General features: G+C 42.5%; 1 protein-coding gene across 4 annotated transcripts in view; it reads right to left on the bottom strand.

The window, feature by feature from the left end:
• Positions 1–5,033: 5,033 nt before the first annotated feature.
• Jmjd1c (jumonji domain containing 1C) overlaps positions 5,034–13,969 on the bottom strand; it is a 160,550-nt gene continuing 151,614 nt past the window's right edge. For 3 of the 4 annotated variants that reach the window (XM_051153179.1, XM_051153178.1, XM_051153180.1), the window contains 3 exons: positions 12,673–12,849; positions 6,537–6,668; positions 5,035–5,929 (listed from right to left, as the gene is read on the bottom strand). In XM_051153179.1, the coding sequence (XP_051009136.1) occupies positions 5,840–5,929; positions 6,537–6,668; positions 12,673–12,849 (399 nt within the window). In that variant the 3' untranslated portion in view covers positions 5,035–5,839. Of the gene's footprint in view, positions 5,930–6,536; positions 6,669–12,672; positions 12,850–13,969 lie in introns of all 4 variants that reach the window. The other variant, XM_051153177.1, reaches the window with a different exon arrangement.

Here is a 13,969-nt window from a genome sequence, read left to right as displayed (position 1 = left end):
ATGCTTCACCCAATGTTTGGCTGTGAGTCTCCCCATCTGTTTTGATCTGCTTCTGGGTGGAGCCTCTCAGAGGACAACTCTTCTAGGCTCCTGTCTTTGAGCATAGCAGAGTATTGTTATTAGTGTCCTGTTGGCTCTCTTCCCTGGGGTGAGGCTTGTGTTGGCACAAGCATTGGTTGGACATTCCCTCAATGTCTGCTGTATCTTTATCCCTGTACATCTTGTAGGTAGGGTAAGTCTTGGATTGAAATTTCTGTGGGTGAGTTGGTGTTCTTTCCCCTCCACTAGGAGTCTTGTCTAGTTAGAGGGTATCCTTTTCAGTCTCCATGGCCCCTGCTACTAAGAGTCTCAGCTCAAGTCCCCTGCATATCATCCCAGAGGTCTATTCTGACATAGGTCTCCAGCTTGTCAAAGATGCCCCCACCCACAGTTTCTCTTTTCTCTGCAGGCCTTCTGTCTTCCTGCCACAGCTCTCCCCAGGTCTGATCTCCACCCTTATTTCTCTCTGTGCCCCCTCTCCTACCTTGTTCTTTTTCAAGACTACCTCTGTCTATCCTATTTTAAGCATCCTCCTCCCTTGGATCCTCCTTGCTACCTACCTGACTTGGCTCTGTGCATTGTACTATGCTTATCCTGTACTATATAGCTAAAATACCATTTATAATTGAGTACATACCATGTGTGTCTCTGGGTCTGGGTTATCTACCTCACTTAGGATGATCATTTCTAGTTCCATCTATTTGCCTGCAAATTTCAAGATTTCCTTGTTTCTAATAACTGAGTAGTATTCCATTTTGTAAATATACCACACGTTTCTTTATCCATTCTTTGGTTGAGGGCCGTCGAGGTTGTTTCCAGATTCTGGCTATTATGAATAAAGCTGCTATGAAGACAGTTGAGCACATGTCTTTGTATGATGGGGCATCTTTCGGGTATATGTCCAGAAGTGGAATAGCTGGGTCTTGCGGCACTTTTCTGAGAAAGTGCCAGGCTGATTTCCAAAGTGGTTGTACAAGTTTGCACTCCGACCAGCAATAGAGGAGAGTTCCCCTTTCCCCACATGCTCGCCAGCATATGCTGTCACTTGAGGTTTTGATCTTAGCTATTCTGATGGGTGTAAGATGGAATCTCAGAGTCGTTTTGATTTGCATTTCCTTGATGACTAAGGACATTGAGATTCCTCTGTTGAGAATTCCCTGCTTAGTTCTGCACCTCGTTTTTAATTGGGTTATTTTGTTTCTTAGTTGGTGGGAAATATATAATAGCACTAGTGTTTGTTCGCTTTTTTTGTTTTTTAAAGAAAAGGGGTTGCTTTGTGTTTCAGTTTTCCCCTTTAGAAACCACTGCTGACTAATAGTGCCATCTGCTGGACAATGACAGAAACTAGTTTTGTGTCTTCCAGTATGGAAGGATCTAATGGATTGAGGCCTTCTTTGCAGTCTGCGGGTGGGACTCAGGGCTAGGCAAGCACTCTGCTACTGACTGTACTCCAGATCTTTTTGCCTAGTGTAGAATAGATAGAAAAACTCAATTTTAAAAGTTTAAGAAAGAAAGCTAGGTGTGGTGGTGCAAACCTTTAATTTCAGCACTCAGGAGGCAGAGGTAGGCGGATCTCTGTGAGTTTTGAGGCCAGCCTGGTCTACAATGTGAGTCTAGGAGAGCCAGGGTGACACAGAGAACAAAACGCTTAAGAAATGGGGGGCTGGGGAGGGGGAGAGTGAGATGGTTCAGTGGGTATAGGCACTAATCCCCCAGGACCCAAATGGTAGAGAGAACCAATTGGTGCACATTGTTCTCTGACCACACCCACCCACCCAAATAAATGAGATACATGGAGTAGTCACAGGAGTGAACTGCTGTGCAGGTGCTGGAAATTGAACCCTAGGTCTTCTGGAAGAGCAGCCAGTGCTATTAACCAGAGTCATCTCCCTGGCCACTAGCCTGGACTTTTCTTCAAAAAGTCTGGTTGCCTTAGTTGAATCTCAAGGTTCCTGGGGGGGATCAGAAGTGTGTGTGAGTGGGACCTTTCACTTAAATATAAGGTCCAGTGGGTAAGGTAAGCATGCCACACTTGATGATCCTAGTTTGATCCCTGGAACTCATGGTGGAAGGGGAGAGCCCCCTCCTACAGTGTGTCCTCTGACGTCCACACATGTGCCACAGGAAATGAAGGACAAGGAAAGTGGTGTTGGACCTAAGATGCAGCTTCAACCTTCCCACACAGAAAAGCAAACCTCTAGTCTCAGCTGCATCCAGGGGATGACCCTGTAAATGACTAGTTACTTTTCTGTGGTGCTGGAGTCAAACCAAGGTCTTGTGCATGTTAGATCCCTACCACCAAATCATAACACAGTACTCACTGAGGTCCCAGATGGGGTCAGCTGTGAAAACCTCCCTAGCTAAGACTGGAAATTCAAATGTTTACACACTATTGACTCAGGGACAGCTAACATTTTCATATTGTTTAAGTCAGCTAAGGGCTTGGGATCTGTGTTGGTAGGATGCATGCTCAGTATGGGGCTCAGCATACCTTGGGCTCTAGCACACTACCACTATAACACTATGGTGGTGCAAGCCTGCAACCCCAGCACTCACAAGTTCAGGGTCAGCCTAGTCAGGACAGGGAGTTAAGAACACATCTCAATATAGACTGCTTATTTTGGGAACCTAAGTACTTTGCATACTCTTCACTCGGGTGGCTTCAAGGGACACTGCCATCTAATTGTGTCATCATCAATGTCCTAACTTGCAACCAGTCAACATCTGGATCTTACATAAGATGAGCAACACGTGGCTTTGTACCCCAATGCACAGTGAAGAGTGGATTGAATAACCATAGAGCACTAGCTAACTTGTATTACTTTGCCTCCTTCCTGCCTGGCCCGGCATCCATGCATCAATGCCTGCATATCCTATATACTTTTCCAAGTATTTAAGAGAGCTTTTCCTCCAGTCACTGATCTTATTTAGATACACTTAAGCCTGTATTTCATGAGCCAAAAGACAGCATATGGCTTGAAAGGGCCATCTCAGAATACAGGGCAGCGAAGAAATAGACTTAGACACATCAGTACTCACTAGTTGAGAAGACCCATCTGGAGGTCAAAGGGTAAGGACTACCACATGTACTAAGTGACTTTATAAAAGCCTGACCCTGGCTTTTCTCAAACTGTCCTACACATTCAGGTAATTAATTTATTTTCTCTTTTGTGGATATTTGTGTGGTGATGGCACATACTGGGTGCCCTCCCTCATTGCTCATGTTCTTTTGAGGCAGGGTTCCTACCTGAATATGGAGCATGTTTTTATTTTTAAGATTTATTTTCTTTTTGTGTGTGTGAGTACAGGTGTACACAGAATCCAAAACAGAGTGTAAGATCCCCTGGAGCTAGAGTTACAAGTGGTTGTCATCCACCTATGTGGAACCTGGGAACTGACTTTGGATCCTTGGAAGAGCGCTATGTGCTCTTAACCTCAGAGCCGCTGGGAACCAGCAAGCTCAAGTTATCTTGTCTTCACTCCCTAGGAAGCATTCCTTTGGAGGGAGAGCCCACTCCTTACATGGTGCTGGGTGATCTGAACCCATTTTCATGGCAGAGCAGGCACTTTAAGCTGAGCCACATCTCCAGCTTTCAGATCACTTTAATGTTGTAGGCCCCTAGGGAGTGACATTAGGAGGTGTGTCCTGGGGGTGGGCTCTGAGGTCTCACTTTTTGCTGCCTGCAGATGCAGATGTAGAACTCCCAGCTCCTGCTCCAGCACCGTGTCTGCCTGAACGCTGCCATGCTTCCCGCCATGATGATAATGGATGACTAAACCTCTGAAACTGTAAGCCAACCCCAGTGAAATGTTTTCCTTTCTATGAGCCGCTGTGGTCATGTCTCTTCATGGCAATAGAACACTAAGACACAATGACAATGGATACAGTAAGACATTTTCATAGGAGGAACAACACAGTCAACCACAAGGGTAGAGCTGAAATGTGGTAACTTGCCGCAGGGGCTGGGGAGGCAGCTCTGTTGGTCAGCTTGCTGGGTGACGATGAGGACTTGAGGAGATGGAAATAGGGAGGCCCTTGAGGCTTACTGGTCAGCCAGCCTGGCCTAAAAAGCCAGACCCAAGTCTCAGTAAGAACATGTCTTTAAAAAAATAATCTTGTCCAATAGCCAGCCTTCTTCCCAAGTCTGCAGGTGTTTTTGATGATGGAAATGCTGTGTTCTCTCTGGCGAGGTTTAGGAAGCATTAGGTTGCTGCCTTGGAATATGACCGCTTAGCGAGTTATGGTTAGAATCAGGTATTTTTGCTCAGAAAGCCACTGTAACCTAGCTTAATGTACCCGCTTCCAGTATGAAGTCTTTGTAGACAGTTAACAGGGGGAGCCTCAAGGAATAGCCAGAACTAAAGGCTTTTTGAAAGAAAATAGCACAAATATTATACTCCTGCAAGACCTTAGGGAACCAGTGGGTAGAAATATTCAGAACTAATACTTTGGCTTTAAATTAATTTCCTATCAAATGTATTCAGGCAGCATATGATGGCACACTCTTTGACTAGCTCTCAGGAGGCTGAGGCAGCTGCATCTGAGTTTGAGACAAACCTGACTATACAACAAGCTCCAAGGCAGCCAAGACTCTGCTGAGGCACATTTGAAAACATACGACATACAAAGCTCACATGTAAAATGGTCTTCGGCACATTTTCCTCCTGGCAAGTGGTTAGCACTCATCATCTCACTAGTTGTTGTGTCAGGCCTAAGTTACTAATGTGGAGTGAGTTGATCAGACTCCCGGCTGAACCCTGCCTGGGGGAAAATGTGTGGCCTAACAACCCACAGGAAGCTAAACGATGATAGACAAAAATCAACCAGCAAGGCAGCCAACCTGGGCAGGTGAGCGTGGAGAACTACACGGTCTAGCGTTGAAGGCTAGCCTCAGGCACCAGCCAGGGCAGTGATCAGCAAAGCTCCTAGTCAGACTATATGGCTGCCAGCTCCGCTTTATCCTAGCAGAGTCACACCAGACAGGGAGAAGTGTTAACAGCCAGCTTCTTGATAAAAGTCTTTTAATGGAAAATGTAAAACCCCTTTCAACTGTAATGTACAAAGCCATATGTAACACTTGCACTTTAACAAAAGCAAGCCAATGTTTTAAAAAAATACATCCTTAAATGTATATATGTATATATTTACATAGCATATTAAGTTTAATATTTAGCTTTAAAAGTTCACATAAATTTTACCAAAATGAGACAATTTTAAATAAATTACACCTTTTGAAAATGTTTAATTGTACAGTCAATAGCTTCAACAAAATATTGAAGTGTCTGAGTTTAGTATCTACTTTATATACTTTGTATTTTACACATTTTACAATTATTTGGCAGTAATTTTCTGATTATGACATGACTGCTGTGCAATCCAGCAATTTTCCAAACGCAGGCAACAGCTGGTGTTTGTGTCCTAGTCTCACAGTAACTGTCTCAATGTAGTGAAAAATATCGGTTATTTATTAAACTGTACAAGAGCACATTTACACTTGATCAACAATATAGCATAGATTTTTTTGTTTTGTTTTTTACCAAAAATAAATACATCATTTTAAATCTGGCATCTTCACAAACATCAGATACACTATGATACAGGAGCAGCTATCTAGTGCTGCTTTTAAATTCAGCTTGTTTTATAGGTAGCACTGAATCACAGGGGCTGTGACATAATGCTATACTGGTATGGTGTCAGTAGCAAGTAATTACTACAAAGAGAATTTCTTGGCACTGATGGTTTAATGGAGCTCAAGTCAAACCTATTGTCACTCAACAGGCATCCCAGTTCCAACCACACTTAAGTGTCCTGTATGTCCTCCACTTCATCCTCATGCATCTTCAAAGCTCTCACCATTTCTTTTACTGCATGATACAAGATATTCTTCACCTGAAAGAGACGCAATTTGCATCACTGAGTTGGGGAGAAATTCAGAAAGGATGGCTGCTTGGTTAAAAACTATAACACACACACCCACACACGCGCGCGCACAGTAAGATTTCAATGTAGCTCAAGTGACCTTTAAACTCAACAGTAATCTTCTTGCCACAGCCTCCCAAGTGCTGGGACTGTAGGGCATGCACTAAAAAATAAAGTGATAGAGCCAGGCAGTGGTGGTGCATACCTGTAATCCCAGCACTCAGGGTGGCAGAGGTGGGTAGATCTCTGAGTTCCAGGCCAGCATGGTCTACAAAGGGAGTCTTGGATAGCCAAGACTACACAAGAGAAACCCTGTCTCGAAAAACTAAAACAACAACAAGAAAACGGAAAGTGATAGCTTTAATGAGAAGGATTTCTGCGCCAGTCAGTGGATTCAGTAAAACCATGCTGTGTTGACTGTGGCTTCCCTAGTGTGCCAAGTTGGCAGCCACTGCCTGAGCTGGAATCTGTACATCCTATTTTCTGAATATAAAAAGCAAGCAAGCAAACAACCACCACCTCCACCACCAACAACACAAAACACCAAAACTCCCTGATCTCCTGGGAGCACTCTTACCTGTAATTTATCATCATAATTGATTTCCTCCTTCAGCAGCCTCAGCTCCTGTGTTAAGTGAAAGGACTGTACGAGGTGTTCTGGAGAGACAAAGTCTTCAGTCACCTGAATACAGCTGTGAAAATTTTGTACCTATTCACAAAGAAATGTGAAATGCAAATCTCAGAACAGACAGTTACAGTGGAAGGGGGAAAAAAAAAGCCAAGCTGTCTAAAATGAATAAATACAAAGGACAATTCCACCAGAGAATTTTCCCAAAACATCAAATGGATTTCAGAGCTGAAGACCACACTTTAATGAGAGTTATGTCACCAAAAAGCTTCATGTGAAGTGACTTTATAAATGAAGTATTTTTAAATGATAAAAACAAATGACTTTTCCAGGAATCCTTTGGAGAGGCTAATAAGATCCTAAATTGTCAATATTGCCTAGACGGGCTTTTAAAAATGTATTATTTTAAAACACTGCTAAGGAGAGAGGCTGTAAGGATCAGTTGATCTGTGTTGTTGCTATTCCTTTGTTGGTCTTTTTCAGAGAATGAAGGAAAGGAAATGCAACTCAGTTCATACACTAGGCACTGGGTGGGAACTTTAGTTCCACATAGTCTACTGAGCTTGCATGAGTTTCAGAATTGTTCCACATTTTTTATTTGTGCCTTTCTTTCAAATTAGCCAATTAAAGAGACTATCCAATCTCATGTGACTTTAAGTTTTAAAAGACAGTTTCTCCTTGTTAACTAACACTTTTTCTTTGGGAGCCAGTCAGCATTATGCAATGTGTTTAGCAGTTACACCTTTTATATGTACATCCTTCTTCCTAACAACTGCTTTCTCTCAATGCTCTGTATAGCAGAGGAAGGCCCAAGTGGATCTAATATGAGATTTTTTTTTTCTTTTATTGTCTTTAGGTTGTCTTCAAATGATGTTTTAGAATGCCATAAAAATTCCTGGGAAAGAAGGAACAACTGAAAAACTAAGCACTTACATTTATTCTAATTTTTAAGTTTGCAAAAACAAATTTAATTGGGAAGAGTGAGATGAAGCAGATAGTACGTGGGAAATGGAGACTGTGGCAAAGAATCTATTGATGACAGGGTGATGGGATTCCAGAGGGGCTAGAGTTCCTCCTCTGGGCATATGACCACCTGGACAGCTGCTGAAGTCGGCAGAGTTGTTTAACTCAAGCACTGTGCCTCTATTGACAAGTTGGTAGCACCATAAAGCAAGCGCTCTGTTTCTGTGTTCATTAGGCTGCTGGTTCCTCTGGAGAGTAACAGTGGGAGCCTCACATGTGCAGCATTTCTGTACAGTCTCACTGGGTCCTCCTTATTGTCTGTGGAACAGATGCTCTATTCAGAACAGTAGACTATGGATGAGATGCTCAGCTCCTGTCCCAAGACAAATCAGCCAATAAATGGCAAGTCAACAGGAGCCCAACTCCTGTGGTGTCTTGTCTAACAGACGCTTTACACTGCTACATTAACTCTCTCATACCAGCTAATAGTCTCCAATGCCCTGTGTCTCCCATGTCTTATCTGGGCATGCTGTGGGGAGAGTGAGTCCTTCAGGAGTCTTAGCATATTACCTTTTCATGTGTTTAGCTCTAGCATGACCTAAAATCACTTGTAGCTCCAAAATTCTCACTTAGATCCTTTGGTCAATGTCTTGCTCTTTTTATTCTCTTCATCCATCTCCTTGTGGTTTCCTGTAGAGTTTTTACCCATGAGTTCCTTGAGCTATTTGTGTGGTCCAGTAAGTGCAAGGTCTGGGCTTCCTTAGAAACAATTCTGTCAGCGCCTTCTCTTCTCAACAACCACCCTTTTCTGTTTCTGTGCACGTGTACACCACTCTGGTCATCTCAACATCACTATGTGAGTTTCGGTAATGTCTTCTTGATTTAGAGTTTGGCGTCACGGGTTGCTGAGGGCTGCAGTTGTCCTTCAGTTACTCTGCAGAGAGTTTCTGGCTGTGTTTCTTGCTGGCTGTGGTCAAGAAGACTCAGCTCCATGGTTTTCAGTGGTCAGCTGTATGCTGACAGACATTCCCTTAAAGAGACCTTCTTCTGAAAAGGCCTCCTGGTTCTTCCGGGCTTTGTGTCACCTCCTAGAACTTGGAGAGGTTGTATCAGCACTGCCGATTTATGGCTGCTTTAAGGTTTTTTGTTTTTTGTTTTTTTCTTTTTCCAGACTGCCAACTTGTATTAATGCTCACAGGATGGTATATGTTTCTAACAAACCCTATCTGATATATTTTGCTAAAAGCTTGAGAGTTGAAGAAAGGATTCAAGTTTTAAAGCAGAACACTGATAAGCTTCCCACTGCATCTATGCCTTTCCTTTTGCCATCTATGTCATTAACCACACTGGCTGTAGTCAGGAGAGGGGGATGGCAGGAAACAGCTTTTCATGTTTATAGTCTGAATGTCATATATATATATTTTTTAACGGTTCACTATTATATTGATACCGTATTTGGTTGTTTGTGAAAATGTTATGTAAGAAGGTTTGGCCACACATTTCTTCTGGTCATTCAAATGTAGGCAATTTGCAACTCTTAAAAAAAAAAATCCAGTCACTCATTATAAATGCTAAACAGTCTAGAGACTTAGGGCAAACTTCTTAGTAAAGACTTTCTGTTTCTTTCCCTGCTGTGGTATGGTGGTGGGGGGGGGTGGGGTGGGGTGGGGTGTTGAGCCTCATAGTCTAGGCCCCTGTTCTTATCTCAATTTTACAGGGCATTCAAACACTACAGCACAGAGAAAGTGAGTCAAGGTCCAGCTGCTCTGTCTAGGGATGGATGTAACTTCCCATACTTTGTCAGGTTTAAAAACACAACTCATAAGTTAGAATGTTAGAATCTAACAGGACCTGGGGCCATCACACTTCCAACTGATACAATAAATATTTAAACTGCGCCAAACAGTGTAAATGCCACTGTCTTCCTAGTGTCTGTTCTACTCGCGGCTAAGCGGCCAGAGCAGCATGTTGCTGCTTTCACAGTGGTGGCCCCGTGATGCAGTGTTCCATGCTTCAGTAGTTTAAGCATCAAAGTGTGGCCCTAGACAGTAACATCAGACTGACTGGAAGTGTGGAAGTCCATGTTCTTCCCAAGCCTGACTTCTAGAGATCAGAAAGACTTGAGGGGGGGTGTGGCACCATGTGTGTGGCTAAGCCCTCCAGTAGGAAAGCACACTGGGAACGGATCAGAAGATCACTGCACATCTGAAACCAGCCCCATCTAAACAAACAATGCCATCTCAACCCTGTCTTTTCCTTCACAGCCCACGTCCACATTCTAAAAAACAAATCTGAAAGTAGCAGGGGCTAGAGAGGAAGCAGCGAAAATAAAATAGATATAACACTGGTGTGGGGGAAAGATACAGCCAGTAAGGAGAACAGTGGGAGTTTCTTGTTATTGTTTTTATTTTTCCAAGACAGGGTTTCTTTCTCTGTGTAACCCTGGCTGTTCTAGAACTAACTCTGTAGACTAGGCTGGCCTCGAACTCAAGAGATCTGCCTGCCTCCCAAGTGCTGGGATTAAAGGTGTGCACCACCACCTCTCTGCCAGTGGGAGCTTCTTAAAATTAGCCATACACATCATTTGAGCAGGCAAATCCCACTAACCAATATTTACTTAATGAACATGAAAGGCCATGTCAGCATAGAAGCCTATACATAATTATTTACATTTACTTATTGCCCAAACTGGAAAAAACTCAAAACATATTCCAGTTGGAGAGACAAAAAGACTAAAAACTATTCCTCTGCTGACACAGCTGATGACCAACAAAACGAACCACTTGTTCCATACACTACAGATGACTCTGAAATTCACTGTCAAGAAAATCCGGACTTCATGAACATTTATGGCTGGTTAAGAACATGCACTGCTCTTACAGAGAATGTGAGTCCAGTTCCCAATACCCATGTCACGTGGCTGGCTTACTGTAATCTGCAACCTCAGTTCCAAGAAGATCTGCTGCCTCTGGCTTTGGGGGCACCTGTACTCTTACAGGCACAAATTAAAACAAAACAAAAATGTTTTAAATAACACATTGTATGATTCTATTACTAGTATTTATGTATTTATTGAAAGAGGGTCTGACTGTCGTTCAGGCAGGCTGGGAAGTTGACAAATCATCCTCACTTCCAGAGTGCTGGCGTTACAGTCGTGAGTATCACAGCTGGTCTGAGTGCAATGAAATGGCATTCTCATGAAAGCACAAGGTGGAGACAAAAGGAACACAAGTACTAGGTCATTCTTAGTGATGCAATACAGTAAGTTCCAGGTTAGCCTAGGTGGCATGAAACCATGTCCCCCCCCCAAAAAAAGGAGGGCAGGGGTGGGGATGTGGGAGGGGGGCTGTAAAGAAGGCTCAGCAGTTAAGAGCACTTGCTGTTCTTCCAGGGGCTCAATTTAGGTTCCTAGCACCTCTAGCATTAGCTCACTACAACCACCTATATAACTCAAGCTTCTGCCTCCCCAGGCACCTGTACTCACTTGGTTATACCATACACAGGAATACATACACATATATAATTTACAAAGTTGGGACATAACTGAGCCTGCAATGTCCACTTTAAGAGGACTTAACACTGAAGTGAGGTATGGCGACACACAACTGGAATCCCAGCACTTAGGAGCCTGAGGCTGCACCACCACTGTGTGCCAGGAAAAGCCTGGTCTGCAAAGCAAGACTCTGCTATATTTCAAACACCCCAGTATTTGGATGGCTGACAGGGGGCCAGCTTGCCTCAGATGGCTCAAACAGTGATAATCACCACACTGATAATAAGCTAGACATGCAAACAAGGACCTGCAAAGTAAATTTATTCTCTATTATCAAGTAGGCTTATATTTTTCTTCTACCGCCGACGGTTTTCTTAGAAGTCATTTACATTTGTGTACAAGTTAGCTACTTTCTGATAAGGCTAGCACAGATAAGCAGCATATAGGGCACCGAATCCCAACTCAACATAAATGACACTGACTAACATCTCTAAGTTATCATGAGCCCATGAAAAACAACCAACCAAAATACTTTCTAGGAAGTTACTGTGGAGAATAAAGCGTATCGTGTTGACATTTTAGTCTCATAAATGATATTTAAGATTTAAAAATAATAAATCTGATTACTTAAACAAACAAACACCCAATATCAAAAATAAAGATTAGTTGTCACTACTATAAATGCAACAGGCAGTGACAATAATAATAAAATGAAATTTTGTCCTTAATAAACAAATCGTAGCTGGGTGCAGTGGTGCTCGCCTTCAATCCCAGAACTTGGGGATGCAGGCGGATGGCTCGCTCTGAGTTCGAGCCCAGCCTGATCTACAAATAGAGTCCAGGACAGCCAAGGCTACACAGAGAAACCCTGTCTTAAAAAACAAAAAAGTAAAAGAATCCTTATCTGATACCTTTCAACTGTTGATGGTGGGTAGAAAATATAGAAACACAAGGAGAAACTCTATTTTTCTTTTCAGGTTTTCCTTACATACTTTATTACCAACCTCTGTCTATTCTAGGCCACTCTTTCCAGTACCACTCGTCTACCTAGAGACTTCTGTGCTTATTCTGAAAGTCACGCTGTGCAGCCCAGGTGGGCCTTGAATTTGCGATCCTCTTACTTCGGCAGCCCTACTACTACTGAGCTCCAGGTGTCCACCACTCCTGTGCTAGGTGTTCACCTAGATCCTAAGTGCTGTGGGTAGATAGCTATCTATATAAGTTGCACAGTGTCTTTCATTAAATACGCTAGACTTATGTTGGCATGAGGTAGAGAAGCAAGATGTTCACTTAAAGGTGAATTCAAACCCTAGCCGCTCTCCACGCTGCTTATCGACTTGGTGAGTGTGAGTAGCAGCAGCTTTCTTCTTCTCTAAGAGGTCTTTAAAAACACTGCAATTTCCTAAACATAGAAAATATGTGAAAGTGCAATCTAGCTGAGGTTAACAGTTTAAGACCTCAAAGTATTTCATTGCTTTAGGTTTTGAATACTATAAATAACACTTTAACAGAAATACAATGGTGTATTTTCCTACTTTACGTCTTTGGTTTTTACCTATATACAGAGTAATTTCTTCCCCTAAACAGTTCTTTTCCATACAGGGGTGTCAGAATCATATAAGTATGTACCTGATGAAGTGTTCCTGCTGGCAGAACAATCGCATCGCCAAGGAACTGAATCAGAGTGCAGGCTCTCACTCCGTACTCCTCGTGCAGCCGCTGGCGGAGCTTTCTATTCACATACCAGCTTTGGTCCCGTATTGGATCATGCTCTGGCAGAACTTCCAGGCCTTGTTCTTTTGAAATCTGATGAGGTCAAAATAAAATATGCACACCAACTTAAGGGAACTGAAAAATCTTATTTACTTGTACTGGTCTTTTGCTTCATACTCTTATGAAACAATGACTGGGGTTAAGAGCACTGGCTGCTTTTGCAGAGGACAGGGGTTTGATTTTCAGCACAAATGTGGCAGCTCACACTCATCTGTAATGCAGTTTCAGGTGTGCCAATGCTCTCGTGTTATCCTTAGGCACTGTATGCACATGGTACAGACATACAAGCAGGCAAAACATCTATACACATAAAAATAAATTTCAAAACAAAAAACTCAATGACTATTCTTTCCTCCTCCTCCTCCTCCTCTCATCACCATTACTATTATTTTCGGTTTTTTTGAGACAAGGTTTGTCTGTGTATCCTTGGCTGTCCTGGACTCACTTTGTTGACCAGGCTGGCCTCAAACTCACAGAGATTCGCTTGCCTCTGTCTCCTTGAGCACTGGGATTACAGGTGTGTGCTACCACGAGGTGCCTATTCTTAATTCTCAGAAAATAAAGCTAGGCTGTGGTAGAGCACATCTTTTATCCCAGGACTCTAGAGGCAGCTGGATCTTTCTGAATTAGAGGCCTACTTGTTCTACCTAGTGGGTTCCAGGCCAGTCAGAGCTACAAATTGAAAATCTGTCTCAAAACAACAGCAACAGGAATAACATAATAATCTGCAATTATTTTAAAAAGCCAAAGGATAATAAAACACTACCAGTGTTAACAGTGTTCACTGTCCATTTTGACCACCTCTTTGTACTGTGAAACTCTCATTCATTTGGTTTTCTTCCTTATGTTTATTTCCTCATCACACAGATGAGAACAAACTACTTGCCTGCTTTTCTCTCCAAAGCCAAACTTCATGGACTCCATGCCTCATAAAGGTACATACAAAGATAAAGTACTTGTTTTAAACTTAGTGACCTGACATTCCAAGAAACTATTTATAGTTAATAAAAAGCTGGCTTTTAAAAGTACAGTTATTATGTTTTAGGCTAAAACACTTTTAGGTATCCTGGTATAAGGTAATGATTTGCAAGGATCTTCCACATAGATCACAGAAGCATTATTTAAAAACCTTTCAAGATAAACAAAATAAAAT

The sequence above is a fragment of the Acomys russatus genome, chromosome 11 (assembly GCF_903995435.1).
Source record: "Acomys russatus chromosome 11, mAcoRus1.1, whole genome shotgun sequence".
NCBI lineage: Eukaryota > Metazoa > Chordata > Mammalia > Rodentia > Muridae > Acomys > Acomys russatus.
Note: the sequence above shows the minus strand (reverse complement) of the source record. Positions and strands in the feature narration are given on the sequence as shown.